Source organism: Aptenodytes patagonicus, chromosome 5, assembly GCF_965638725.1.
Source record: "Aptenodytes patagonicus chromosome 5, bAptPat1.pri.cur, whole genome shotgun sequence".
In the NCBI taxonomy this organism is placed as follows: Eukaryota; Metazoa; Chordata; class Aves; order Sphenisciformes; family Spheniscidae; genus Aptenodytes; species Aptenodytes patagonicus.
In genome coordinates this window covers 37,915,044-37,940,849 of record NC_134953.1, presented here as the reverse complement: position 1 = coordinate 37,940,849, position 25,806 = coordinate 37,915,044, and the positions used below count along the sequence as shown (strand labels likewise).

At 44.0% G+C, this 25,806-nt stretch overlaps 1 protein-coding gene across 4 annotated transcripts; it reads right to left on the bottom strand.

The window, feature by feature from the left end:
* Positions 1–345: 345 nt before the first annotated feature.
* Positions 346–22,568, bottom strand: LOC143160967 (hexokinase HKDC1-like). 4 transcript variants are annotated; one of them, XM_076339403.1, is made up of 19 exons: positions 22,551–22,568; positions 20,958–21,157; positions 16,871–17,033; positions 14,213–14,361; positions 14,002–14,121; positions 13,132–13,227; positions 11,668–11,767; positions 10,616–10,799; positions 9,884–10,039; positions 8,878–9,111; positions 7,851–8,155; positions 7,394–7,542; positions 7,186–7,305; positions 5,404–5,499; positions 5,213–5,312; positions 4,024–4,207; positions 3,168–3,323; positions 2,183–2,416; positions 346–1,532 (listed from the first exon to the last, which is right to left on the bottom strand). In XM_076339403.1, exons 2-19 carry the CDS (start codon positions 21,018–21,020, stop codon positions 1,388–1,390), a joined length of 2,754 nt encoding a protein of 917 aa, XP_076195518.1. In that variant the 5' UTR covers positions 21,021–21,157; positions 22,551–22,568; the 3' UTR covers positions 346–1,387. The 4 variants fall into 4 exon arrangements, with proteins under 4 accessions (XP_076195518.1, XP_076195517.1, XP_076195519.1 ...); XM_076339402.1 differs by lacking the exon at positions 22,551–22,568 and adding an exon at positions 21,669–21,689; XM_076339404.1 differs by lacking the exons at positions 3,168–3,323; positions 22,551–22,568 and having other exon boundaries at positions 20,958–21,213.
* Between the last annotated feature and the right edge of the window lie 3,238 nt (positions 22,569–25,806).

Genomic DNA, 25,806 nt, shown 5'->3' with positions numbered 1-25,806 from the left:
AACTAGGCTTAAAGCACATTTCTTGGCCCCACTTTCTGCTGCCAGCCTGAAAGGAAGCAAATACCCAAGCAGAGAGGATTAAAGGAGATACAGGAATACTTGAGAACAGAGAATAGCAGGCTACAGATTTGCTGCTTCTCTGTACCATATTATTGTATCGCTTTATTCCGAGATGGATATATCAGGTGAGGGACATTTGGTCACACAAGGGCATGGGCTCTATCTGCAAGCCACTTTCATAATAACTGCAGTACTGCTGAGTACTGTTATAAATAGGTTTAAAGAAAGTTCCCACTTGCCTGCATGTTCTTCCCACAATTCAGAAGAGGCACTAGACAGAAAAGCAAAGGCTCACAGCACCACAGATTTATTTACAACAGACTACAGACAGGTAGAGCAGTGGGCAACAGAAAATGAAAAACAAGGATAAACTCCTTTCCACAAAATGTTAACTATCCTCCCATCAACAACCAAGGAGATAACTGAGGGAAGACACAGAAGGGAATTTCAGAAATTCAGGTGATTTTTTTTTTTTCTCTCTACACAGCTATTTTGGCAGCCCAAAAGATGAACAGATTTTATACTCTCTGTGTAGCCCTGACATAGACATAGCAGACCCTGTAGCTACTTCTACATTCTCTCTTTCCCCCAGTATCAAAAGAATCAGTCACAGTCAGAATCCATCCAGTGTTGGTTTAGGTTTATGTGCACTCAGATGCACTAATGTATTTTGACACAAACTGGTATTTTCTGGAACCGTATTTTTTTCCTTTACATTCATCTATTAAACATACCTCCTGTACTCAGGGAAGTATTACATTACCATACACTTGCAACCAATATAGCGGAGGAGGGAGCATCACTGACCAAAGTCCATTAATTTATTTTACCTGCAGATTTATTGTAAAACCTGTGAAGCATTGAACAAACATGTCCACTAGATAGGTGCAACATCAGGATCCCAATATTCCTTGAGCCAGGCCAAACCAAAACTGAAACACACGCAAATCCTAAGAAACTGGTGATAAACTCAGTTGTGGTGAAGTAGCTTAATTAAGCCATTTTAAAAAGACACATTTGGGGTTGATTTTTTTTTGGTTTGTTTGTTTGTTTTGTTTTCACTCTCCCATGTGCATTATAGATGCTTGCAGGAAGTACAGAACTGAGTAGATTGCGGTATGCCAAGACGTAATGCCAGTGGGGAGCAGAAACACCCAATCCAAGTTATCAAAGGACAAAAATCCACAATCCTGGTTGGTCAAAAACCAGCTGCTCCCTGAAAACAGGTACCTGTGTACTGGTGTCTGGCAAAGCTATCTTGAATCACCACTCAGCAAATCTCTAGTGCACATGCCTGGCAGTGCTGAAATGACTTGACCTCTCATTTTTACTTCTGTCCAACATTATGCAATCTTTTTGCTACTGCAGTAATGAGGGCAGCTCCCTTCCCACTTCCATCTTCAGAAAGCATGAAAGTCACATCACACTGAGGTGCCAGTTCCTTCACTGTTTCCCGCAGGACCCTAGAAAAACTGAAAGGAAAGGGAGAGAAGAACAGAACATGTTAGCAGCTGCTTTCTGGTCTGAGAACTTTGTATTTATCTATTAGCAAGGAACCGTAACCTCAGCCAACATCTTCCACTGGTTCTCCACAGCATCCCTTTCTGTTTGTTTTTCCTCCTGTTCATGAAAGAGCCAAGTTTCTGTACACAATCAGATTTTAATTCCTATTTCTCCACTTTAATTTTGTTCAGCATGATGCCAGACACCCCCTTTGCCTTTAGAGATCGTGGAGGAGGCTCTCTTCTCCCAACTCAAAAGCTAATGCATCTACTTCTAGGCCTTGCTCACAAAACATTTACCCAACTCCAAAAACTCAACACAGCCTTCCACCTGGGACACCCAGATGCTGCAGAAATCCCCCAAAATATTGGAAAATAAATATTAGAAGAGTAAGTTCACTCAACAGCCCAGAGAAAAGAGCCTCCCAGAGATAACTGGACTTGACTTTGCAATTTTTGATCCTTTGGCTAGGCAAGGGAAATGACAGGATGCAGAGAAGTATGTAGATCTTTATCCCCTCTCTCATTTTTTGTCATCTCGCAGAAAGCTGGTACAGCTCGGTATGTTTTCACAGTGGAAATGTGCAAACAGCAAAGGGAAGTGGTACCAAGGTACTCACTGTGGATGGAGCTTGTACAAAGTCCCATCTACTCCAACGGTGATTTGCAAGTGCTCCACACCTCGGTTTTCTCTCTTCTTCTCTACAATAGCCGCCAGTCCTGCCCCACAGAGCTGGGCGGCTCTTTTTGAAACAGCTCCACACACCTCTTTCACAATGATGCTGTCTTCACACGTGCTGTCCAGGCCAAGCTGCTGCAGAATTCGCCGGACCTGGAGGAGGGCGAGCCGGTCGCTGCGCAGAGGGAAACACATGCAGGAGAAAGGCATTAGGGGAAGCTTTGGCAGGCATGCAAATTAAAGTCTTACAGCTGAGACTCTGCCATGATTCGAACGAAATGGGACCACTTCTCCAAATCTAACACTCTGCAATTGTTTTAAGGCAGATTCCAGTCTGAATTCAGATTGAAAACTTGCTCCTGGCATGCCCTTTGCTATGTTAGACTGTATTTCCAGAACGCACAAACAGTAGTTATTCACCTAACTCCCAAAGTCATGAGGGAGCCGAGCCAGATCAGCCACCTGACTGTGTTATTTTTGATCTCAAGGCTGAGACACTGCTTTCCAAGGTTTTCAACAGTAGAAAGGGTTTCAGATAGCCTGGAAGACCATTGCAATCATGCACAGATATGTAGGTAAGCACATATTCATGGAGTATTCATATATCACTGACTTTTTATTTTTTAAGTAAGTACTATTTCAAGTCCTACAAGAAACACTCCGAGTATAGTCATGCTTGATGGTTAAGGCATCCAAGATAACGCAGCTGTGTGGACAGGAAATTATAACTCATATAATTACAGAATAATTCTGGAACTCCCCCAGTTCCTCATTTTTGGCTTTTATCCTGGGGATGGGGGGAGGTGCGCAGAGAAAACTATAATTGACTTCTTGAAGGAAAGGGCTCCACACGCTTGCAGAAGATTATTTTCTAGAGGTCCCAGAAGACCTTAAGGATTTAAACCATGTAAATCTAACAACTTTACCTCTCAATCTGAGACAGGAATTTTGTTTCAAATATGCCTCTTTTCCTGAGTGATTCCGAAATCTGTCCTCTGAACAGCAATCCTTGTTTGGTTAAGTCAATCAAAATTTGCCTTACTATTTCACCTAGGTACATTCCACTGGTCATTTTTTCATACCTGTTATGTTATAGAAGAAAAAAAATGTGCTTTTAAAGAGATGGCATGTTAGCTCTGATTAACATGAATGGTATGTACATGCCCTATCAACTCTCAAAAAAGCAGTAAAAGCTTGCAGAGCAATAGCCATTGAACTCCATCTTTCAACCATCAAAATCTGTTGCAGTCACTTCAAGTGCAAACATTAATTACAACATATTTACCTATGTTAAAAGGTAACAGAACTAGAAAAAAAACTTGCAATATTAAACAGACATAGTGTTAAAGCCAGAGTCCACACTGAAGCGAAATATTTCCCTGTCCCCCCCACGCGTTCACCAGTGAGTCATATGTAATCAATGATGTCTTTACCAAACGAAGAACGGTCAAGTTCAGTTTATCCTCTTGCATGAGTTGTATTTAACCTTTGAAAAAACACTCCAAGAGGAGGAACACAGCAAGGCCTACACTTTGCAGGGAAATCTTAAGAGCTGCACTGTTTGGTAACTGCCCTAAGGTGAAAACAGTGCTGTGGTAACAGAAACAATGTACGTCTTTGGGTTTTTTCTGGATATCTGCATTACTTACCATGCAACAAATGAAATGTAATATTAAAATTTCCTTTCTGATTATTCATTCATTAAGCACAGTTCAAAAAGCAGCCAGTATGTCTCGAAGACTGACTTCATCAGGCTCTTAGCATCAGGACCATCACATTTACCTCTGTTTCCCTGGGTTTAGTGAGCCTTCATCTACTTCTTTATCATATTGTGTTCTGATGTTGTCAATGCAGCCATTGTCACCAAATCCTCCCCATTCTGTATTAATGCACATTTTTCCTTCATTCCCTTCCACTATTTCTATGTTTTTCATGTCCTCCATGTAGCACACATTGCTACCCGTTCCTAGGAGGAAAGAAACGACAAGGCTTCAGCCAGAAAACTGAAGTAGCAGCTGAAACACATGGAAGATGATTGCAGCGATCATCTTAAAAGCTCTCTTCTCCATATCCCAAATTTCAAAGATCTCTCCATATCTTACAGAAGCAAGTGCTAGCCAGTAATGCTGAGTGCTGTAATTTATCACAACAGAATGTTACCAAATAAAATGGGTCCTGCGCAGAAAATTCCCAGCGCAGAGGAATGAAGACTGACTGTTACAGGTCAGAAATGGCTTTGCAATCGTTGGCAAGCACTGATCAGTCATTGCTGCCAGTCTGGTTGTAACGCACCACAAATCATCTTGCGTGACAGCACGCTCCCAAAAGGAAACACTACCAAGAGCCTAGCAGCCAGTCAAGCAGCTACCAAGTCTGAAATGAGTTGGTAAACAGAGCCTCAATCACTTGCAACATGGGTTACATTAACTGATACAAGGAACAGTTCTCCAAACAAAATGAGATAGCTGGTGCACTTAGCCAGCCAGAAGAGTCTATTTTCCAACCGGGGCTTCAGATCTTACATGCTTAGATGTATTTCTGGCTGAAAACTTGGAGAGACCTACTGGGGGAATCATCTAGAAAGCCTAGAAAGAATTCATTCAGATTTTTAAAAATATTTTCTTGTTCAAAGGCCTATGACCTGGCTACACAGTAAATGTCAATACACTTGTCAAAACAAGGATTCATGCTCTATCGACTGTTGTCATATTCTTTTACCATGCATACACTTGTTCAGAACCATCAGAGAGAGGATCAAAAGTCCAACAGATTCAGGATCCTATCTGCTACAGGTGTTATTAAGTTCTCTGTTGAATACCATACAAATCTGCCAAGAACCCCAAGTGACTAGTAACACCATATATCACCCTCAAATAAAAGATGTTGTTTTACAAATTCCAAAATAGGGTGTGAAGCCTAGCACCTGCATACATGCTTTCTTCTTATAGTGGTCACTTGAATATCACTGTACCTGCGATAAGGCCAATCTCACAGTTTGGATCCTCATATCCGCATGTCATCATTGTCCCAACGGTGTCATTCACCACTGCTACAATGTCCAAGTCAAACTCCTAAAACACAAGTCACAATCAGTAGTGGGGTCCTGGAGGAAGAGGGAGGGTGCATTAAATACACCAAGAAGAGCAGAAAAGAATAGCTCACATTTCTTCTCCTGATAGCCTCTCTCAGCATATCAACAACATCTTCCCCCTCACAGTCTGTTGCCTTGAAACCTTTTGTCCATCCCACAAGCGTTCCCTGAAACAGAAGAGGAAGAAAATCGTAAGTGAAGATAGAGAGAAGACTGTACGTTCCAAACATCAATCTTTTCTTGTCTCCAACCTCCCCCCCTTTTTTTTAAATAATGTAATTCCCTGGACAGGTTACTGTGAGTGTCTAGTGCAGAGTGTGTGCACATGTATCTTTGTTACTCCGCTGCTGACGGTAGTGACTCCAGGTGACTTCAGCTACTTATCAAGACACTGCCAACTCAGTACCCTCTTACACTCTCATTTGGAAAACCTTCTCATCTCACCTCCTGCGCACGTAGCCATTGCATTATCTGTGGGGGAAAGACTGTAAAAAATACTTTTGCTGTAAATAATTAAACACCCAACAAACATTAATGAACATCTACTGTTAATTTTTGGCTCGTTTACTGAAGGACACTTGGTATGATCCCACTACTCCAGGCAACACTGATTTGTTTCTTTTCGGACAGTGACCTGGCCTGACAGAAGTAGATTTCCAGGTTACATCAAGTAATTAGCCTTTTCCTTGATAACTGGCTCTGAACTGTCTGTCCAAATAAGAAAAAAAAAAGAGGGCAACTGGGAGAAAAGCTGCTCTTAATAAAACCCTCAAGTTCTAGCAACAGTAAAAGACCAAACACACAGGGCGACATACTGTGGGATCCTGACACAGATGTGTCTCACTCAGTTTGCCACCACTGCTGTGGAATTTGTTTCCTCATCATTTTTCAAGACCTAAATAATATGCTGTAGGTTTGGAAGGCATGTTGAGTGGTCTCCCCACAAATAGCCAAGTCCTACTGTTATACTGTCAACTGTGTTCTGAAAATTGAGACAGAGAAGACTAGCTTCTAGACTTAGAAGCTATGGTGAAACCCACCAGGACATAAAAACATTCAGTAAAATAGCAGTCTCTCATTTCCCCAATATCCTACATATTTGACTAGAATTAAGTAGCACAACCTCCCCTGCCCCTCTTTGGAAATGCATCAAAATAATTGAGAATTATTTCTTCCTGAATTTGATATTTTTTATTCTATTTTTTTCTTACGTCAGATCTGGAAAGATGAAGATGATATATCTGTCAAAAAGCCAACCCTTCCAAGCTGAACAAAGCAAGGTCAGTTCTGCCCACTGACACTCAACAAAAAGAAACTAACATAGTGCAGAAGTTATACAGTCAGAGCTGTGCAACACAGTTAGGAAAACACTCTGGGATTGTAGCTGAGCAACTAGAAGGAGGCATATGTTATCTCTTGCCGCTGAAGAGTTAAGGCAGCATAAGAGATTCCTGGACTATTAAAAATATGTAGTCATTTTGCTATCATAAGGGCTTAATCTTTATAGAATAAAAGCAAGTAACATCCATCCCTTATCAGATAGAAGAGGTGAAAGTTCTACTTCCCATATGCATATAGGATGATAACTTTCTCATGAAACACAACTAATTTGCACAGTAGAGTAATAAAATCCCCATAAAACAGGTGAAATATTCTCTCCAAAGACTAATTTGCACGCATATATATCTCTCTATCTTTTCAACCTTGTAAAGTCCTACTTGGAAGAAAACATTTAGAAGAATAGCTTTTTGCTTGTAATCTCCAAACCAACAAGTCACCCTCACCCAAAATGATGTCATTTACCAAGCAGATGCACAGCTGCCATTTGACCCATTCTGTGTTGCAGTTCTTACCTTGTCAATACTGGCTTGCCTGCATGGGAAGGAGAAGGTGAAGCCCAGAGGCAGTCGAGCACCTTTAATCCCCATATACTCCAGAAAGTCTGCTATGCACTGGACAATATGGTCAAAGAGCTGGAAGGAAAGAAAAAGCATATAAATCTCACAGTAATCCCATGCAATGGGCCTTGGCTGGATCAATTAAACATTCATTAGAGGTTACCTCTTCCCCCGTCCCTTGCATGATCTCCAAAGGAATGGCAAAGATTTTGTTATACATTTGCACTGATCTTCTTCTCCCGCTTCTGATTTTGACCAGCAGAACCCTGAAATTTGTCCCACCAAGATCAAGGGCAAGGAACTTTCCTTTCTCTGTAAGAGAAGAAAAGTATTCCATTTTGGTGCTTCTCGTAGCATGTTTGCCAGTCAGAATGGCGCTCTCTGCCACACATCCCCAGGAAACTTCATCTGTGCCAATGATAGCATGCTGCTCCCTATGGCATTTATCCCATCAGTATGCTAGCATGGGGCTGAAGGTCCAGCCAGATAACATCGCAGGAAGCACTGGTTTGCCAACATAAATCACCTTGGCATTTGCCAGAATAATTAGCATATTTCCCCCAGAAAACAGACAAGCAACTTTCCTGAACCACCTCCAGGTGATCAGGAAATGACTTCACCTGTTCCATCTGGTGTCCCACAGACATATGTGGGTAACATCTTCACTGTGGCACTGGCTTGTGTCTCTCGCTTTAGCCCGTATTCCACCTCGGTCCTCATTTTGTTCTTAACTTCTCTGAGGGTCTCCAGGGACAACAGAAATGGTGCGAGAGCAGCATCGATTTGCTTGCGCTGAGCGGCCAGCCTGTATGCCACCGCTGTGACCATGGCAGCCCCCTTCCCACTGCCGCTCACAGAGAGGAGGAACCGAACATCACAGTTTGGGACCAGCCTTCTCACCACCTTGTGCAGACGTTTGGCATATCTACAGGAACAAAGAGTTTCTTTAGACTCTCACAGGCATTTCATGCATGGTTTACTTCACATACACTTCCAATACATGCACACATCCAACAGCACAAATGCTGAAGCACAGTCAAGAGGAGCACAAGGTCAGAAACTGGTCTAGGAGATAGGTACAATGATCCTGATTTCTGGCTATTCTGCAGAACCTGTACACTTATAGGAACACGAAGACACCTCTAAACAAGTGCCAAAGTCAAGGGAGAGGGACACTGGAGAAAAGCCAGGCAACAGTGGAGAGTCACAATCACAAACAGAGGGTGAGAGTCTCCATCTGGAATCAGACTTCCATCCAGTTTGGGAGAAATGTTTGGGAAAGTTTCCAGTTTGGGAAAGCATAGGTTCAAAAACGGGGCGGAGAAAGAAAGAAAGAAAGAAAAGAAAAAACCCACCGTGAACTGCAAGTGCCCTGGAGGCTCAGGAGTCACTTGAGGAATCAATTGCTCTTCCCCAGACACCATTATCCCATGTGTCATGTTGTTCCCACCTGACCCTAAGTTCTAAAGCTCCTGAGACAGCTTTGCAATAATTAAGCCAGTTTGATCCCCCGCACTCCACCAGATCTCACCCTAACCCTGCAGCAAAACCAGCAGTTCTCTGAAAAGCCACACATATATGCAGATGGAGACTCTTTGCAACATCAACATGTGGCCAGCAATTACCAAATCCTCTTTAGTTACTTACTGGGGGTGGGTTTTATAGAGTCCCCCATCAATCCCAACAGTGGTTCGCATCCTTAACAGTTTTTTATTCTCTCTCAGTCGGGTCAGTATGGCTGCTAAGGTGGCAGCACAGAGGTTGGCTGAACGGAAGGAAACGATGGTGCAGACATGCTGAACAGCAATGCAGTCCTCTTCAGAGGGAAACAGGTTCAGCTCTGTAAGGATCTCTTTTGTGTTGCTCAGACCTTCCTTATATCTACCCCAAAACAAAGGAACGCATCATCTAATGCAAGGATATTACGGCAGCACATAAATCAATATCTTCACGTTGGCTCAAAAAAAAATGAGAGAAGACCAGGGCACAACCTATCAGGCAGCATCATAATTGGTTCCCATAAACCAGTAATGTCTTTTCTGCACTATTCCCAAAAGTACCCAGGGCAGAGACCAGACTTTTAAGAGGCTGCTTCCTGGGGTTCAGTTTTTGGTGAGACATACCAATTAGCTAGCCAAGAAGAGAACAGGATAAAATATTTAGTCCATAGAAGGAGAGCACAGGAATAGATGTACAGCTTCACTCAATACAACAAAGAAAATTATTTCTGGAGTAACAATGAGGACCAGGATTCCTCTTCAAAACACCAGAATCTATCAGTTTTGCATGTAGTCATCCATTAGCTGATCCAGAGTCTGTACTACATCTCCTCAACCCCAGTATTCCCACATCACAGAAGCTGAAAACTGCAACAATTGTCCCATGTGCTCAGGTCTCCGAAGAGGTTATTTAAACAATCTGCATCTGTGATGATTAACAATACATTTGCTACGGTGGTACTTTGCTAAAACTTTATCTTCCACCAATTCCTACTTACACAAAGATCAACTTTTCTCCTAGGCAAAAGCAAAATCAAGTTGAACAGTTCAGGATTGTTCCCAGTACTCACAGATTATAATTACATGTTAATTATCATTGCCGTGCTTGTGAAAGATTAACAGCCATTCTCAAACAGCATATTGCAGGTTCTTACTTTTCCATTGCAGACACATGTTTCATTTCGATCTTGCCCTTAGTAAGCAGAGCTGTTGACACTTTCCCATTGAAGAGTAGACCTTCCTTTGTCATTTTTAGGAGAATGAGTCTTACAAGTTCCCCCAAATACAGGCTGCTGATCATCTTCTCAAACCTGGAATGGGGCACAGGAAGGATTACAGGTGTTCACCAGCTAGCCAGAGCTATGGAAAGTTCAAGTGTGAGCATCTTATGTTCTTATGCAGGTTGATCACATTTAAGCATGAACAAAAGGGATTTGGGAGCTAAGTTGTAGACGGAATGCCATCCTGAGGTCCTGGGACCCAGCAACAGCCCCTCAAGATAAGCGAGTGATTAAAGAGAATTTTCAAAAGACCTGCAAGCATCTCACCAAGTAGAAGCAGTTTTGATGAACCAGGCTTTAAATACACCCTTTGTTTACCTTCCTCCTCCTTCTTTACCCCTCTACAGCATCATACCAGAGCAACCACCTACTTTTAACAACACATTAGCAACTGCAGCAGCAATCCCTTGGCCTGTGAGGCAAGGGAGATGTGAAAGGTACCCACCCTTCCCAGAAGGGAAAGATCTGGATAAGGACAAGACCAGGATTCAAGTCAACTCAGGTTTACTCAACCTGATCCCTGTTCCAAAGGGGCTCCTAGCATACGCTGGAAATGCACTCATAGAACTCAGATTGCCAAGGCAAATCAGCCAGGGAATCACTTACAATTGTTTTCCAGGATTGAGAGATCCCAGATCAAGCTCCCGATCAAATTCTGTGCGGAGGTCGTCCAAAGCACCGTCATCTCCAAAGGCACCCCACTCTGTGTTAATGCACATCCTCCCTTCATCACCTTCCACCAGATCGATGTGCCTCATTTCCTCCATGTAGCATGCGTTCGTGCCAGTCCCTGTGCGTGGATAAATTACCTGTTTGTCCCAGGTTTGCTTTTTGTTTGTTTTAAGTCCACATAGAATCATTGAATCATTAAGGTTGGAAAAGACCTCTAAGATCATCGAGTCCAACCGTCAACCCAACACCACCATGCCCACTAAACCATGTCCCTAAGTGCCTCATCTACACGTCTTTTAAATACTTCCAGGGATGGTGACTCAACCGCTTCCCTGGGCAGCCTGTTCCAATGCTTGACAACCCTTTTGGTGAAAAAATTTTTCCTCACGTCCAATCTAAACCTCCCCTGGCGCATGTTTGGGAATAAGCCAATATATTGTCTTTGGAAGAAAATACAAATACATAACCCTGTGGTACAGGATGCTAATATCAAGCCACTTGCACTTGTTAAATAATCATTTCACAGTGAGTGAAAGTATTAGAAATTAATCTAAGGCTTGACTTGTTTAAAAACATTTTTTCTTTTTCAAATATACTTCTATGTGCCTTAAAAAAGCCACTATGGTGCACAAAGTGGAGACATTGTGGAAAGTGTAGCTGATCCTAACTACCAGACGTGAGAGGAATTCAGCTTTCTCTGGACAGGCAAACAGTAATTTTCTATAGAGTCAGCACAAAAGTTTAGTATGCTGGTCACAACTGAACCCAGACAAAATGGGGACTGTGGTATTCGATGGCAATGTGATCAGCATAAAAACAGCTGCTTTACAGAAGGCAGCCAGGCTTGAAAATCTGACCATTGTCTTTTCCATTTTCTTCCTGCTCTTTCCTGTACTGGGACACTCCCTTCTAATCCAGATTTGTTAGGATTAAACAAATGGGGGGGGGGACGGGACGACACTATTTAGTGAACAGAAAAAAATTACCAATTATGAGTCCAACTTCACAGCGCTGGTCATCATATCCGCAAGTCATCATAGTTCCCACAGTGTCATTGACCAGTGCCAAAACATCGATGTCTATGTCCTAATAGGATAAAGATGGGTGATTAACAGAAAAAAAGCTTAGAAAGCCTGTGTGTTAAAGCAACAGCATGCAAACATACTCCAGGGTCGTACTTTGAAGGCCTGGTTCAGGAAAGCTCTTCAGTTGAAAGACACACTACTTCCTTTTATAACACTATCCCCACAACCCTGTAAAGTAACGAACATCTCTGAATTCTCAAGTGCTTGGCCAGCCAGGACCATGGTTGTATGATCTGTTTTTCCCCAATCCAACCTCGTTTGCTAGAAAAGCAACATCTTATTGGTTTGAATTTTATGATATGCTAGCACCCACATATCTGTCCTTATGCACTGCACTCTGGTAGCTTGCTCATGCTAGGATAAGGATAATGTCCTACCCCCTGAGCAGATCCCAACAAATGGGACAGAAAATATACATACGTAAATGTAACTATTCAACACAAGGAGGTGCACCAATATCATACCCAAGTAAAAAGCCTTTCCATCGGAGCTGTGCAGTTGTTCTTTCACACTGAGGTAACTTGATAAAGTATAATCAAAGTTATCAAAGAATTCTTGTAACTCAGGTGCCAACACTAGCAGGGGGTCAGACTTCACCCAGGAAGTCTCAGGTCCTTTGTTCCTGCTAAATACAGCAAGACTGACGCAGAGAAAGAAGTGAACCAAAACCAAGGTTGGATTTTTACCATGTGAGAAAACAGAGGAATTTCCTCTTTACTACAAAGATGTCAAGATATGGAAAGATGTTCTGTATTTCTTCGATGATGTTACCAATAGCACTGAACATGAAAAACAAGGCTTTCCAAAATATTAAAACATAATGTTATTCAAAGATATACACTAGTTCAAGGACAGCTTTAATCACGTCTTAACTGCTGACCTTAATTACCATCAATCACTCCATCCCACAGATTGAAGTGGATGGGCAAGCCCTGGTAGAATTAGGTGTGACAATTTGAGATGATAGCTTCCCCCTCCCAACTTTCATCCCACAAGCCAGGCTATGAAACACAGTGTGTATCCACATCTTACCAAATAGGTTCACAACAGACTCCCTTTAGCTCAGACAGACAGTGGGGCCATACTGGCCCACTGGCACAGCCAGCCTGGTTTATCAGTGTGCAGTTGCCATCACTGTTAGACTGACACGGGGCAGCCTGAGTTGCAGCTGCATGTCCCCTTCCATGGCTTCAGCTCCGAGGGAGAGACAGATCTACTAAATATACAGCCATGTTGGACATTTGTCAGACATCCTTCAAGGACAGCCAGTAACAACTCCCAAAACAACCCACACACCAAGAGCTGATCTCCCAGGAAGACAACCTGGGGCCACTCAGGTTCACCTCCTGCAGGTACAAAACTTGCCTTATGCTTCTGGAGGGCCTTGCGCAGAGCGCTGACCACGTCTGTGTCTTGAACTCCTCGGACTTTGAAGTGTTTTGTCCAGGCGAGAAGAACCCCCTGCAAAGTAACAGTCCAGTGACTCAAAAGCTCCAACTTTAGCATACAAACCTGCCACAAAAACAGCCAAGACCAAAGTCTGTGGAGAAGCCCACTATGTCTCTCCACACATTAAAATGAGGGACAAAATAAGTCACAGCAGAACATCTCACCTTATGCCTGTCAGCATAAACACAACTAAACAGGTACAGTAATAAAGTCCCAATCCTGCAAATGCATCTCCCTGTGCTTTGTTTAAAGCATGTGTGGCTTCAAACTAATAGCATTAAGCACAAAGCATTTGCAGGACTGGGGCCCAAAGCACAGATCCCTAGAAATAAAAGAGAGACTAGAATAAGAGGCCACAAAATAATTGCAACCAGCCCTTCATTTCCCCATGCGGCCTCTCAAACAGCTCAGCTACAGGCCTTTCCTATTTAGAATCAACTGTAAAAAAGAAATTCAATGAGAGTGATTAAAAAAGAAACATGCTTCAGGACACAAAAGTATGTGTCTTACAGTCTAACAGTCTTCACACAAGGGCACAAGGTTACTATGGAATTGGGTACTGAATAAGAAAAAGGATAGCTTTAAAGATCGTGTTGCCTTGAGATCAGAAATGAGTTTTTGAATAGTAGTCGTCTAGTTAAATGCTAATGGTCATCCATGCCTTCTTCAGAGCGCCATGTAAAAATGACCCCACAAAAAGGCCGCAGGATAACACTCCCATGCAATAGCTTCTCCGTGTTCTGCAAGGAGCTAGGCTTGCCAATAATATTTCTTTTTGCATCTTACCTCTTCCAATTTGGTCTGTTTGCATGGAAAAGAAAATGTAAAGCCAAGAGGTAACTTCTTATGCTTCAGGTTTTTGGTCTCCATGAAGTCTAACAGACAGTCAGCAACGTAATCAAAGAGCTGCATGAGAAAGGAGAGGACAGAGTCAGGCTGTGTCCGGCAGGCATGTGCTCAAGCACAGCACCATCACAGAAGACCCTGCATGCCCTACCTCGGCTCCGTTCCCCTGTATGACCTCCTTAGGTGTGGGGTAAAACTTGCTCTCCAGCTGACTGCTCTGCTTCCCATCATCAAACACCTTCACCTGGTGGGCACGGAACTGGGAGCCACCCAGGTCAACAGCAAGGAAGTCACCCTTCTCTGCAACACAAGTGGGCAACTGTCACCAGTGATGGCCGAGAAGCATGGCCCAGATGCCATGCTGAAGGCCACAGCCCAGGGCCCCTGCCTCACCACGGCCACAGGCTCTCCTGCCCCATCATGGCAGGTCCTTATCCCATAGGCCTGGGAGCATCACCAGGGAGGCTGAGATCTAGCAACCCTAAGCAAGGGTATCAGGTCCCTCCTGTTAGCTTGCTATGCGGCAGCTAATTTCATTTTTATTTAGCAGTCTGTTTTTGCCTACCCTGCTCCTTCCACAGCAGCATGTTTTCAAGCTGCAGAGGGATAAGCTTTTCAGCAAGAGGCCCAAAGCAACTGCGAAGCCAACCAGAGCACTCAGGGGCTGCAAAACCATACACCTGAAGTGTGGGGAAATGGGAGTTTGAGAGCATTACCTACATCAAATAAAGGATGCAGGATTTGCAGCCCCATGTTAAGATTTGGCCCTACTGCAGAAGCCAACTTCCAAGTGGGGCAAGACTAATTTGCCACTCAAAGTCAACCAACACAAGCATTTCCAAATGCCTTTAGGTGTTTCTGTAAAAGTACCATTCTGTTTCTCAGTCAGCAGCACTCTTAGCTCAAACACGTTCTTCTCTAGCAGGAGACCTCAGATGGAAGGACAGTTTGGCCTCACTGCTACAATAAAGCTATTATCTATTCATCCCACAGAGAGAAGAAGGCCCTTCCCCACAGGTAAATGCAGTGGTATGTGTGTAGCCTTGTGTGATCTTTGTCCCACAGTCCAAACACCTGACTAAATTTTATCAAATTTGGCCCTGAAAGGGAAGGAAGCAGGAAATTCTACCTGTAATACCATGGTCAGATATCACAAAGGTGAGGAGGCAAATTGGGTTACTCAGTAAACTGTGACATTAGTCAGACCATGAATCCCTTAGTGATTAAAAACTGATGATGCTCCATATGGGTCATTTCAGGTAGCAACACTGATGGCATTGAAAAATCTGAAAGTTCATTGCTACTGCAAATGGGAAAATCCAGCCAAGCTTGAGGTGTTTAAACTTGCTAGAAGTTTTGTCTGGAAACAAAATAACCAATAAGGATTTTGCAAGAGAGCAAAAATAGAAAAATCAATGTGATACTTAAAATAGGCAGTGTGTCAATAAGACATAGCCCAGCTTGACTCTGCAGCATGTCCTTGACACAGTGGAAAGGTCACGCAGGCCAGGAGAGCATTGTCCAAAGCTGGCCTTGCAGAACATGAAGTCTTGCAACAGTAATGACACTACATGCAATTTTCCAAGTCTCCTGACCTCAGGGTCTCCCTGCTATTTCAGGAGAGGGTCAGTGCCATGTGAGACCTCAGAAACACTGACGGTCACAGACATAGCAAGGGTTAAGCTAATATTTCTTTTTCTTTGATGAAGGCAGCAGCAAAGGGAAGAGTGCCCAGTTCCAGCCGGGCAGTTGGAGGGGATTGTATGTAATTTCTCTCAGACATCCCTCATTTCAAGGGACTAGCCTCCAAATGTTCCCTTTATGCCATTAAAACCGTTATTTCTCATTTAATTGTAGGAAAATTACCTTCAGAGGGAATAAAGTCCTGTGGAAATTAGGTACAAAGCAAACATTTCTCTTAAGTTTTCTGCATGAACAGCTGACCTAGGCCAGACACAGAGTCCTGTACAAATTGAGACACTTGGTTAAACCTGGGAAAAACATCATTTTCTGTCAGCCTGCACTGCTGGGAGCCAGCTGAGCCAAGAGAGTTATTTTGGATGTGCACGCTTCTCCGAACAAGACAGGCTTTTAGATCCTACTTTACCTCACATCCTCCCAGAGGACACCACTGCACTCTCTCCCTCTCTGTTTAAGTCTCAGGGGCAACTGGAAACAAGGATCCAGCTGCAGCAGCAGAGCAGGCTATTTCCTGGTAGACCCGATCCAAAAGCAGATTTTCCCAATGCAGAAGGCAAGGAAGGGCAGGAGGGGATCACTTTTTGGGGCAATAGAGAAAGCAATGCAGAGTTTGCTGTCAGAAGCCAGAAGGGGATCACAGCTCCGAGAACACGTTGCTGCCACTTTGCAGCATCCTGTCTTCCCTGTAGCTCCATGAACACCAGGGCCACAGCATTGCCCACATCCCCACATGTGCAGCACACTGCACTGCAGGGTCTGAGCTGTAGAGGCTGCCCTTGTCATGTCCAGCCAGAGTTCCCGCAGCAAGGCCTGCACTAGGTACAGCCACACTTGCAGACGAAAGAGGCTGTTTTCTGAGCACCTACTAGGTCCTTTCCTCAAAAAAGCAGCACTAGGTCAAAATCCACCTGGTGCAGGGAAAAAACCCTCTGCCAGCACTCCCCCAAGCTGTTGTCTCCTCAATACACACCTGCTTTCTCAACATGAGATAGACAGTAACCCAAAGTCACTGCCTGCCCCGTGTTTTTGCTGTGCTGTCCTTGAGTACTGGCAGCAATCCATAATCTTCCTAAACCAGCACTCTTGTGATGGAGCAGGGGGAACTCACCTGAGCCATCGGGAAGCGAGCGCACAAATGACGGCAGCATTTTTACTGTTGCCGTGGGGTTCGTGTCTCTCCCCAGGCCCTTTACCATCTCTGCCTGGAAGCGAGCCATCACATCCAGCAAGACATCGTCGGAGAGACGCATGTGATACAGGTACCTGTCAACCTGGAAAGACGAAAGATGTTACTCGGGAGACATGCAGGCTCCTCAGTGCTCAGCAGCTGGCTGGGATGAGCACTGCTTTCACGCTACAGAAGGACTGTCCTATATGTACTTGGGAGGCTTCCTGCAAGCAGAGAAAATGCAGGAACTTCCTAGCCACTTGTGCTGGTTTTCTAGCCATGCATGAAGGATCTGAAAATCCTGAACTCCAGTTCCAGCAATACCCCTGCATATTGCTGGACAAGAATGACTTTGCTCATTCCCACCTGCCTGATGAACATGAGGCTAAACAGACCCTAAGGAGACACAAGAATTAGTTTCACATATGTAACAGACTGAAGGTGTGCATACCACCTACGCAAACCCCACCTGATTCTACAAGTTCATTTCATTTTTGACCTCAGCACCTAAATTCCCATGATCATCAGTGCAAGCAAGCTCCAGGACATCATCAGAACATTTACTCTCACAAAAACTTTGTTCTGAAAATGTTTAATGCAGCCTTGGTGAATTACTATCAAAAAGTTAGCCATCTTTTCTGATGGCTCAGTAACTTGCCAACGTACATAAACCCATGAGACTTGGTTGAGACCCCGACAAGCTGGTTTTACATGTATAGGAGGAGTGGATGGTGTAATGAACTAGAACTGCAAAGTATCTCGACCTGGTGAGAATCTGACCTCTCCGAGTCAGGTCCAGAAAATGCCGTCAGTACCCAAGCATGTCAGGCACAACCTGAAAACATCTATTCAGCTACTGCTTCACTCCACAGACAATTAACTTTGTTGGCATGCCAGGCTGGAGCTCAAAGCCTGTTTCTCACCCCAGCTCTGCCCTCCATTCTCTTGCGATTCTAGGATTACACCTAAAACACATTTTTGGGTGCAGTCAATATCCTTTCCTAAGGGTCTATAACTCGCAGCATACAATCGAAATAAAAGCCAGTTAAATTAAAAGGGAATCAAAAGCATCTATGAAGTAGCAGACACTCATTCAGATAAACTGGTAGAGAAGCCAACCAGTGTTTCTGTACAGCTTCAATGGGGCAAAACTTAAGGTTTTCTTCTTCAGGACCACACTATGCTTGGACTGACATTTACCTGCAGGGCTGAATACACGGCTGTAAGGTGGCCTAGAAACTACATAGCTGCGTACAATGAAGGATTAACGCAGCAAAAGAAGAATCTGTCAGCATCCAAATGCTATTCCACTGGGGAGCCAGATTTTGGTGCTGTATGAACAAACACGATGCAGGCATAATATTTCTGTGCTCCAAACAGCTGGATGTCCCGTGGAAGGTAATCCATGTTAACATCCTACTCCCCATGACATGAGGCTCAGGGCCAGAGACGGTGGGCAGGGGAGAGAGGTGGGACAGCTTCCAACACTTCACTACTACACACACTCAGCTCTTGCACTATGGGCTACGTTACAGCGTTGCTTTATCTGTTCAGAACGTTTCATCAGTCCCATTTACACAGGGAGGTCTGAAGAGCTGGGAGAACATGCACAAAACAAGTCCCACTGGCAAAAAGGCAGGATGTAAAAGGTAGCATTGTTTAAACAGAGGAGAAGGCAGGTTGTAGATAAATTTGCCTCTTCTGTAATCTGGACTGGCCACCTATATTAATGAGGCACAAACTAATTGCCTATTCACAGTTCCATTTTAAACTGATGGTCAGCAACGACGCACCTGAGAGAGCCAGGATCCTGAAAGTAACTCTAGCACTTACCTAACAGCAAGATACACACACAGAGGAGAAAGTCTTAAGCTACAAGATGCAATTGGCAAGGAGCAGCAGCTGCCTTTGGATACAACTATACTTTGAAAAGGTATTTATTTAGATCTTTCTTTGTAGCCCTGGTTTGCAGAAGCACTTGATTTCCTCCAAGGCTTGAGGCCCCATCACTGTGTAGGATCCACCATCTCAGCCCAAGCACCAGCACTGCTTTTTTGAGCACACACACAAAAAAAAAGAAAATACAGTGACTGGAGACATACAGCACTCTCACACAGACCCAAATAACCTCGTGACAGAAATCACTCTGGAAAAAAAACTAAACAGTAATAAAAATGACCACGTCTCTGTTTGCAGAGGACAGACACTAGCTCCCTGCTCCCCATAGAAATTGCATTCCCCAGGCTGTTTACCTACTACCACAGGAGACAGTCCTCTCAGAGGACTGATAAGATAAGGCAGAGCCCAGGAAAGCCTGCTGACTCTCTAGCCTGATTTACAACCAGAGCAAGGGCCTGCTCACATACCATTTGCTTGTAAACACAGCAATGGACAGGCCATGCAACATCAAACTCTGTCTCGCTGCCTCCCTCCCACCGCACAAGGACAGTCCTTGTTTTTAAGTGTCTTGCCTCAGTTATGGAAATAGCACTGTTTTCATGGCAGGGAGGCTCTTGTTCTTGCCACCAAAGAGCAAATAAGCCTGGGGAGGGAGAGGTGGGAAGGCATTCTTTCTTTCTAATTAGGGAGAAATCACCTCTGCTCTATACAGCCTACCCAGGGCTTCTCAAAAGACATCTTTAAAGAGCACGTTTTCTTGCCTTCAGGCAGGGCTAGTTTGCACCTAGCAGAAAGATTTAATTTTTTTAATGGCTTTGCCAGAATCCCTCCGCCCCCTCCTCTCCACCACTGTCCTCACTTCAGGGAAGTCCTTCCTCAACTACACTCTAGATGTTTTTCTGAAGAGCCAACTCCATCCAAGCACTGCTCCACAAGGTCTCTCCCTTTCTTAGTAAAAAGTAGGAAGAAATAGTGGTGTCTAGATGAGAGATCTTAGATCAGATCCTCACACAAGGAAAGGGCATTCTGATCGTATTAAACCCTGGGGATAAAAGGGCTATGACTGAGAGACAGAGTCGAAGACATCTGACTGTTGAGATACCAGGACCTCTCTTGGAATGCTTCTCTTCAAGGCAGAATTAGTGGAACAAGCCCCCCTAAGAACAAGCCACTCCACGTTTAAGCAAGAGCACAGAGAAGACAAGCCAGTGTCACTCGCTTTACTGATGAGTTCAGTGGTGCAGGCAGATCTATCCACCAGGACCTTGGATCTCCCGCACTGCCACACATCTGCAGACAGTCCCGCCTCCAGCTGGCTGGAAAACAAGAGGACAGAGCCTGGCAGCAATGGCCACCAGAAAGCACTCAATGAAGACGCCAGGAGAACAGAGGACCAGCAGGGGACATGTCTAGAAACCAGAGGACCTCTGACCCAAGAAGCTCACTGGTCCCACGTGGTCTTATGATAGAGAGCCAAAAACCCATTACAGCATGGCAATGAAAGTAGATTAGGGAAGAGCAACCATTAGGCAGCTCATTCCCAGTACTGATGGCTTCAGATCTAGGCCATCTTGAGCTTTTCCAACTGTAATTAAAGGTCACATCTATAAACACCAGAGTGATCAGCCAGGTTTGGACAACCAGAGAGGAGGCACAGGCACTTCTCCCACACCAACAGTGGTTGGAACTGTCTCCTGAGTCCCAGAAGACCTGGCCCAAAGACCCCAGTTTTCCCTACCCCTGCTACAATGTGAGTGACTCTGATTCCTACTCAACTTTAGAAATCCTATCCTTCACACTACACTTGCAAAGTGATTCAGCAAGAGGTTCCTTTCTGCCCTCTGGAATACACTACACCATGCCAGATAAAGTTTAAGCACCACTTTTTCTTACTGAAGATCATTCGCTCCATTACTGGAAAAGAACTTATAACTGCGCAGGGAAAAGCACTAACCAGACCTATTTCCACACTCCTCAGATGGTTTAGGGTCCAAATACTTCTTATCCTATTTGGCTGTATGGCTTTAGTAGATAACGCCATTATCTAGTCTGCATTACATACTGCAGACCTCACAGTATCTGAGTAACACAGTTCTCAAAACAGGAATCGGCTAACGCTGCATCTTACCTTTTTTATTTGATCCTCTTTTAGCTTCGTGAAATGGAAAGCTAGCAAGTGGACGGCAAACATTTTCTTGAAGCGGATGGATGAGTCAGTAGTGACAGAGCTGCTGTGAGTAACTCCAAAGCGACAGGTCTTTATTCACGAAGCTGGAGCTAGAGGAACTTCAGCTGAGGCATTTCCCCCAGGGTGAGATAGTGGAGTTCCTGGGAAATTGAGTCCAGAAATAAATCCATCCAGTGTGATCAGTTCAATGATTAAACTTCTGTCTCTTTGCATCACCCCCTCCCATCAACCCAAAGTCCCTCCCTCCCCAGCTACACACTTCATTGTGCCAGAGCAGGCACCTGGAGAGCTGCCAAGCTGAAGGGGAGAAAAATCGATTTTGTCACTGCCCCACTTGGGAATTGTTACCACTTTGCAATGTAGTTGCTACGCAGCCTGCCCTGCTTCACCCTGCTTCGTTCCGGGGGGGCTGACAAGCTCCCACCCGCACAGCGTGCAAAGTACTGCAAGGAATCTGGAAACTTAAGAGAGGATTTTAGGTGTTTTCTTCCCTCTGCTCAGCGCTCCCACTCGCAAGACAAGCTCTTTTGCATGAATTAACTCTGCTCTAGTTCCACAAAGTGCACCCTTATCTGCGGCTTTTTTCCAATTAAGCTTCAGCCATGTAAAGGAGTGAAGAGACACACAGACCCCTGCCCCCAACTGAAATACCTCTTGCACAGTTTCCAGCAGAGGTTTGTACAGATTATTGTCCCTTCACCCCTCCTGAAGACAGTTTCAGACCAATGCAGATCCTCGGTATTGCAAAACCTGGGGAGGGGAACAGATTTACCTGGCACCTAACAGTGTTGATATCAGACTGCCTCACTTGGTAAACGCCTTTAACTGGCAGCACAGAGTGCCTACCGTAAGAGCGGCTTCCTTACACCATCAGAGCTGAATTTGACACAGCCTTTAACTCTTACTCTCAAAAGTTCATTCTGAATACACAATGACAAAATCCTGGAAACACTTGTATCAAGTGATACGGACTATGGAAACATCATCCAAAGGAAACTGGGTGAAATGTTGACACAAAGGAGAGAAACAAAAAAGAAAAAGAAAAAAAAAAAAAAAGGCATTCTCATGGGGTAATTAGAGGCTTACTCTCAAACTACACCTACACTCAGTGTGTTTCCCCCCACTTACTGTTCAGTATTTCAGCTGGAACTGAGCACACTTACTGCACTGGCAGACAATTGCCACCCGAAATTTTGCAGAACAAGATTGCAATTAAAAATTATTTTGATAAATTAGAAAAACAGCCTCAGGGAAGGGGAAGAAGAGGGAGATGGAAAGCCAGGGGGGTGCCAAGTAATGGGAGGAAACACAGAGAACTACTGAGCAGTAGAAAATTGTCTACACGGATCCAGAACGGGGCAGAAGCAGCCAGTTAGCAGAAAAGGGTCTCAGGCTGTATCAATTCATAGCCTAAAGAGGACCCAACAATCTCACACTGTTGTAAAAAAAGTACGATTGTCATCATGCTGGGCTGTATGAACAGGAGTATAATCCACAGACACACAAAACAACACTCAACTCTATACTCAGCACCAGTCTCAGGAAGAGGATTCTGCCCAGTCCTGGCAGCTACAGCACATCAAGAAGGCATGGATCAGAAGGAGATAGCTCTGCTGAACATCAGGAGCAGTCACAGGTTACGTTTTTTTCAGCCTCTGATCACGAGGAAAGACTGAAAGAGCTGAGAGAGGGGAAGGGAACTCCCTCTGCAGAGACAAAATATACAGTACCTCTGCTGGGAAATGTTGACATCTTTTTCCCTTTTTTTTTTTTTTTCCTCCCCTCCTGCCTTGCATCAGGGATGAGCTCTGGACACTGGGAGATCCCGCCAGCTCTATTTATTTTCCACTATTCTAGAACAAGAGTAAAGCAGAGTGGCTGAACAGTCCATAAATAGGGCTTGTTCTAAAATTAGGCCTTTGATCTTCAAGAGAAAGGGAGAAAAGAAAGAAGAAAAAAGCCACGTTACCAGCCAGAAAGCACGGTTCACTTCTCCTGTATTCATCTTTTAATAACTGCTGGCTCATTAAGTCAGACACTGACTCCCAGAGGGACTGTCTCTTTCCTCATTGTTTACCCACACCATCCGAGTCACAACCCCTCTGGCTAGCAAAATTGAAAACATCACCTTTCAAGCTCCATCCCACTTTGATCCCGAGCTCATTGTGTCTGTAATACAGTAGATTTATTTTTCATTCTCTCTTTTCTTTCTTTCTCTAACGGATGCCACTGGAAAAGGGTCTCAAAGATCTAAACGTTACTAAACTGGCAGCAAGCTCTGTTAAATACCTGACATATCAGAATCACTGCGTAACTTGTTCGCTCAACCCTGGTGCATCCTATCTTCAGGGAGGCTGTTGTGCAAGAAAAGACATTATCTCATTTCCATGCAGAGAGCAGTTCAATGTACTAAGGGCCCAATATCCAAATATGCTACAGCTATTTTGTACGTATTCTGGCCAGTACAGGGCAAAAAATCCAAAACCAAATTAAAAGATCAACTCGAATTGCATGCAGCTTGGAGGCTTGAGGCAATGTTTTTTCCCTTTGTTAGAGCTGCACCCAATAAAAGTTAGTCACAAACCATCTCTTCCCCCTTTGCAAGGGCCAACAAGACTTCAAAGTTATAATACCCCCCTCTCTACTTTCTTCTCCTGCAGTTCTCCCTCCAAACCCTGTCTCAAGGCACAATGGAGAATCCTGAAGAGGCTGGTGCTCACATAGCCCATCCACCTCCCACAGCCTTGCAAAGGCCTGCAGAGAAAAGGAGCTCACAGCTACAATGGGGAAATTCAGATAAATGTCTGAGTACATCAGCTAAACATGTACCAGTTACCTCCAGAAAGAGGTACCATGTTAATAACCATTTTGTTGCTGGAGAAACGCATCTATCTTTGGTGAGGTATCAGCGGCAGTGGCAACACTGGTTGCTGAGTTTGGCACCCAGGTTAACAAGGAGACAGTGGACAAGGGTACAGGTGCGTCATCAAGAGAAATCCTTCTTCGTTATAGCTTACACTTCCAAGACCAACCCTGAGAACACGTTTCCCCTCCCAGTAGCAGCAGCTTTGTTCCCCATTATATTCCCACAAGTTCATCAAAACTCAGAACAGAAAGGGGTCCCCGCATTCGTCCTGCGTATGCCCCTCCTAGGGCAACATCAGGCTGCAAAATAAGGCAGAATACCTGAGGGGACTGACTGGAAAATCCACTCTAAAGACAGACACTATTTAGAAGAGATGGAGACAGCACAGACAGAAAAGAGCACGTTGGCTTAAGAGAAAGAAGGCTTTTACCAAGTAGTGCTGTTAGAATCAGCATTTTAAGTTTGAAGTATAACAAATAAACATAAAAAAATTAAATTGTGAAATCAATAAACTTCCAAACATCTGTAACTTGAATGCCTGAAATTAATCTGGAAATCTGCACACCTGAAATAAACAGTTTTGCAAACGTCATTCCCAGATCAAGTGAACAATGTTGTTGATGTTGTTTAAAAAGAAAAAGCTTCAGCACAGGCCCATGAAGAAGAGCAAGAGGCCACTCAATCCTCCCCAAGGGGCATCCTTGCACAGGGCACGTTAAAAATGTGCAGCTGGCATAGCTTTGCACCACACCAGTCCGGATTGTACCACATGGGACCAGTTTGGCAGCCATTCTAATGGGAGTCAATGACAGCCACACCATTAGCTCAGAAGAAAAGAAAACTTTCATAAAAAGTCAGCCTGGAAACGCTTGAATAAACTTCAGAGCTCTTAAAACAGTTACTATGGAGTCACTATGGAAACAAGCAATGAGTTAAGCCAAGTGCTAATCTCAGCAAAGTACAAAAAAGAATGCTTATAGTCATTTAGCTTCCTTATTGCAAGGCTTGCTGCTCAAACACAAGGCTGGCTTATACCCCAAAGTCCCAGCCACTCTTTCCTTGCTCAAAAATATACACTAGTGCATACAATTAAAGGACAAATTTATCAAAATAGACTAGAAGCAAAGTACAGTAGCAATGTGCGTCTCCTGCAACCCAACCCCACATGCACTGGGGGAGAAAAAATGGAGGAGTCTTCCTTGCACAAGTGTGGTTTTAAACAGTGGTTTGCAGATTCAGCAAGGAGTTTGCAGTCCAAGAGGTAAGCGGGCAAATGCATGCTGTCAAAACCCATCTGCAGGCTTGAGCAACTACAACTTCCCTTCAAGTCTGTCAAGTGCAAAGGACACAAGGAGGCAATTGATACCACTCAATCACATAAACCACATCACACAAGCTATTTGAATAGTATCAAATGAAATACATTTGTAAGGGTTAATTGCAAGCTCGTGTTCTGTGCAAGTCATGTTGCTGTTAAGCAGAGGCTGTCAGGACTCTGGGAAAGCAAAGCAGAATTACTCATCCGCAAAGCAGAAAATTCACAACATTGACATGGCCACTGCCACACATACATAGCTGCTTGCTTTTTCTTGGGGGAGGAAAGAAAGATGGGTCTTTGCAGGGGAAGGACCTAAAACTTTCCCTCCCCACCAGTCTGGTACTGAAATCAGCAGGAGATCATCTGGACTAGAAACATTTACACACTGCTTGCTTTTTAGTAAGTAAATAATGGGGAAAGAGTACATGAAATACACTGAAAACAGCTGTCAAAAACATTATTCAAACTGCTGCAGACTTGTTTCTGAACAGCAGCTTAAAGGATTGATACTAGGAGGAAACAAAGGGGATTCAGAACAAACTTTCAACCTGCAGAAATATGTGGTTGATGATTTTAGAAAGTCAGGTATTTGATACAGTGAAATT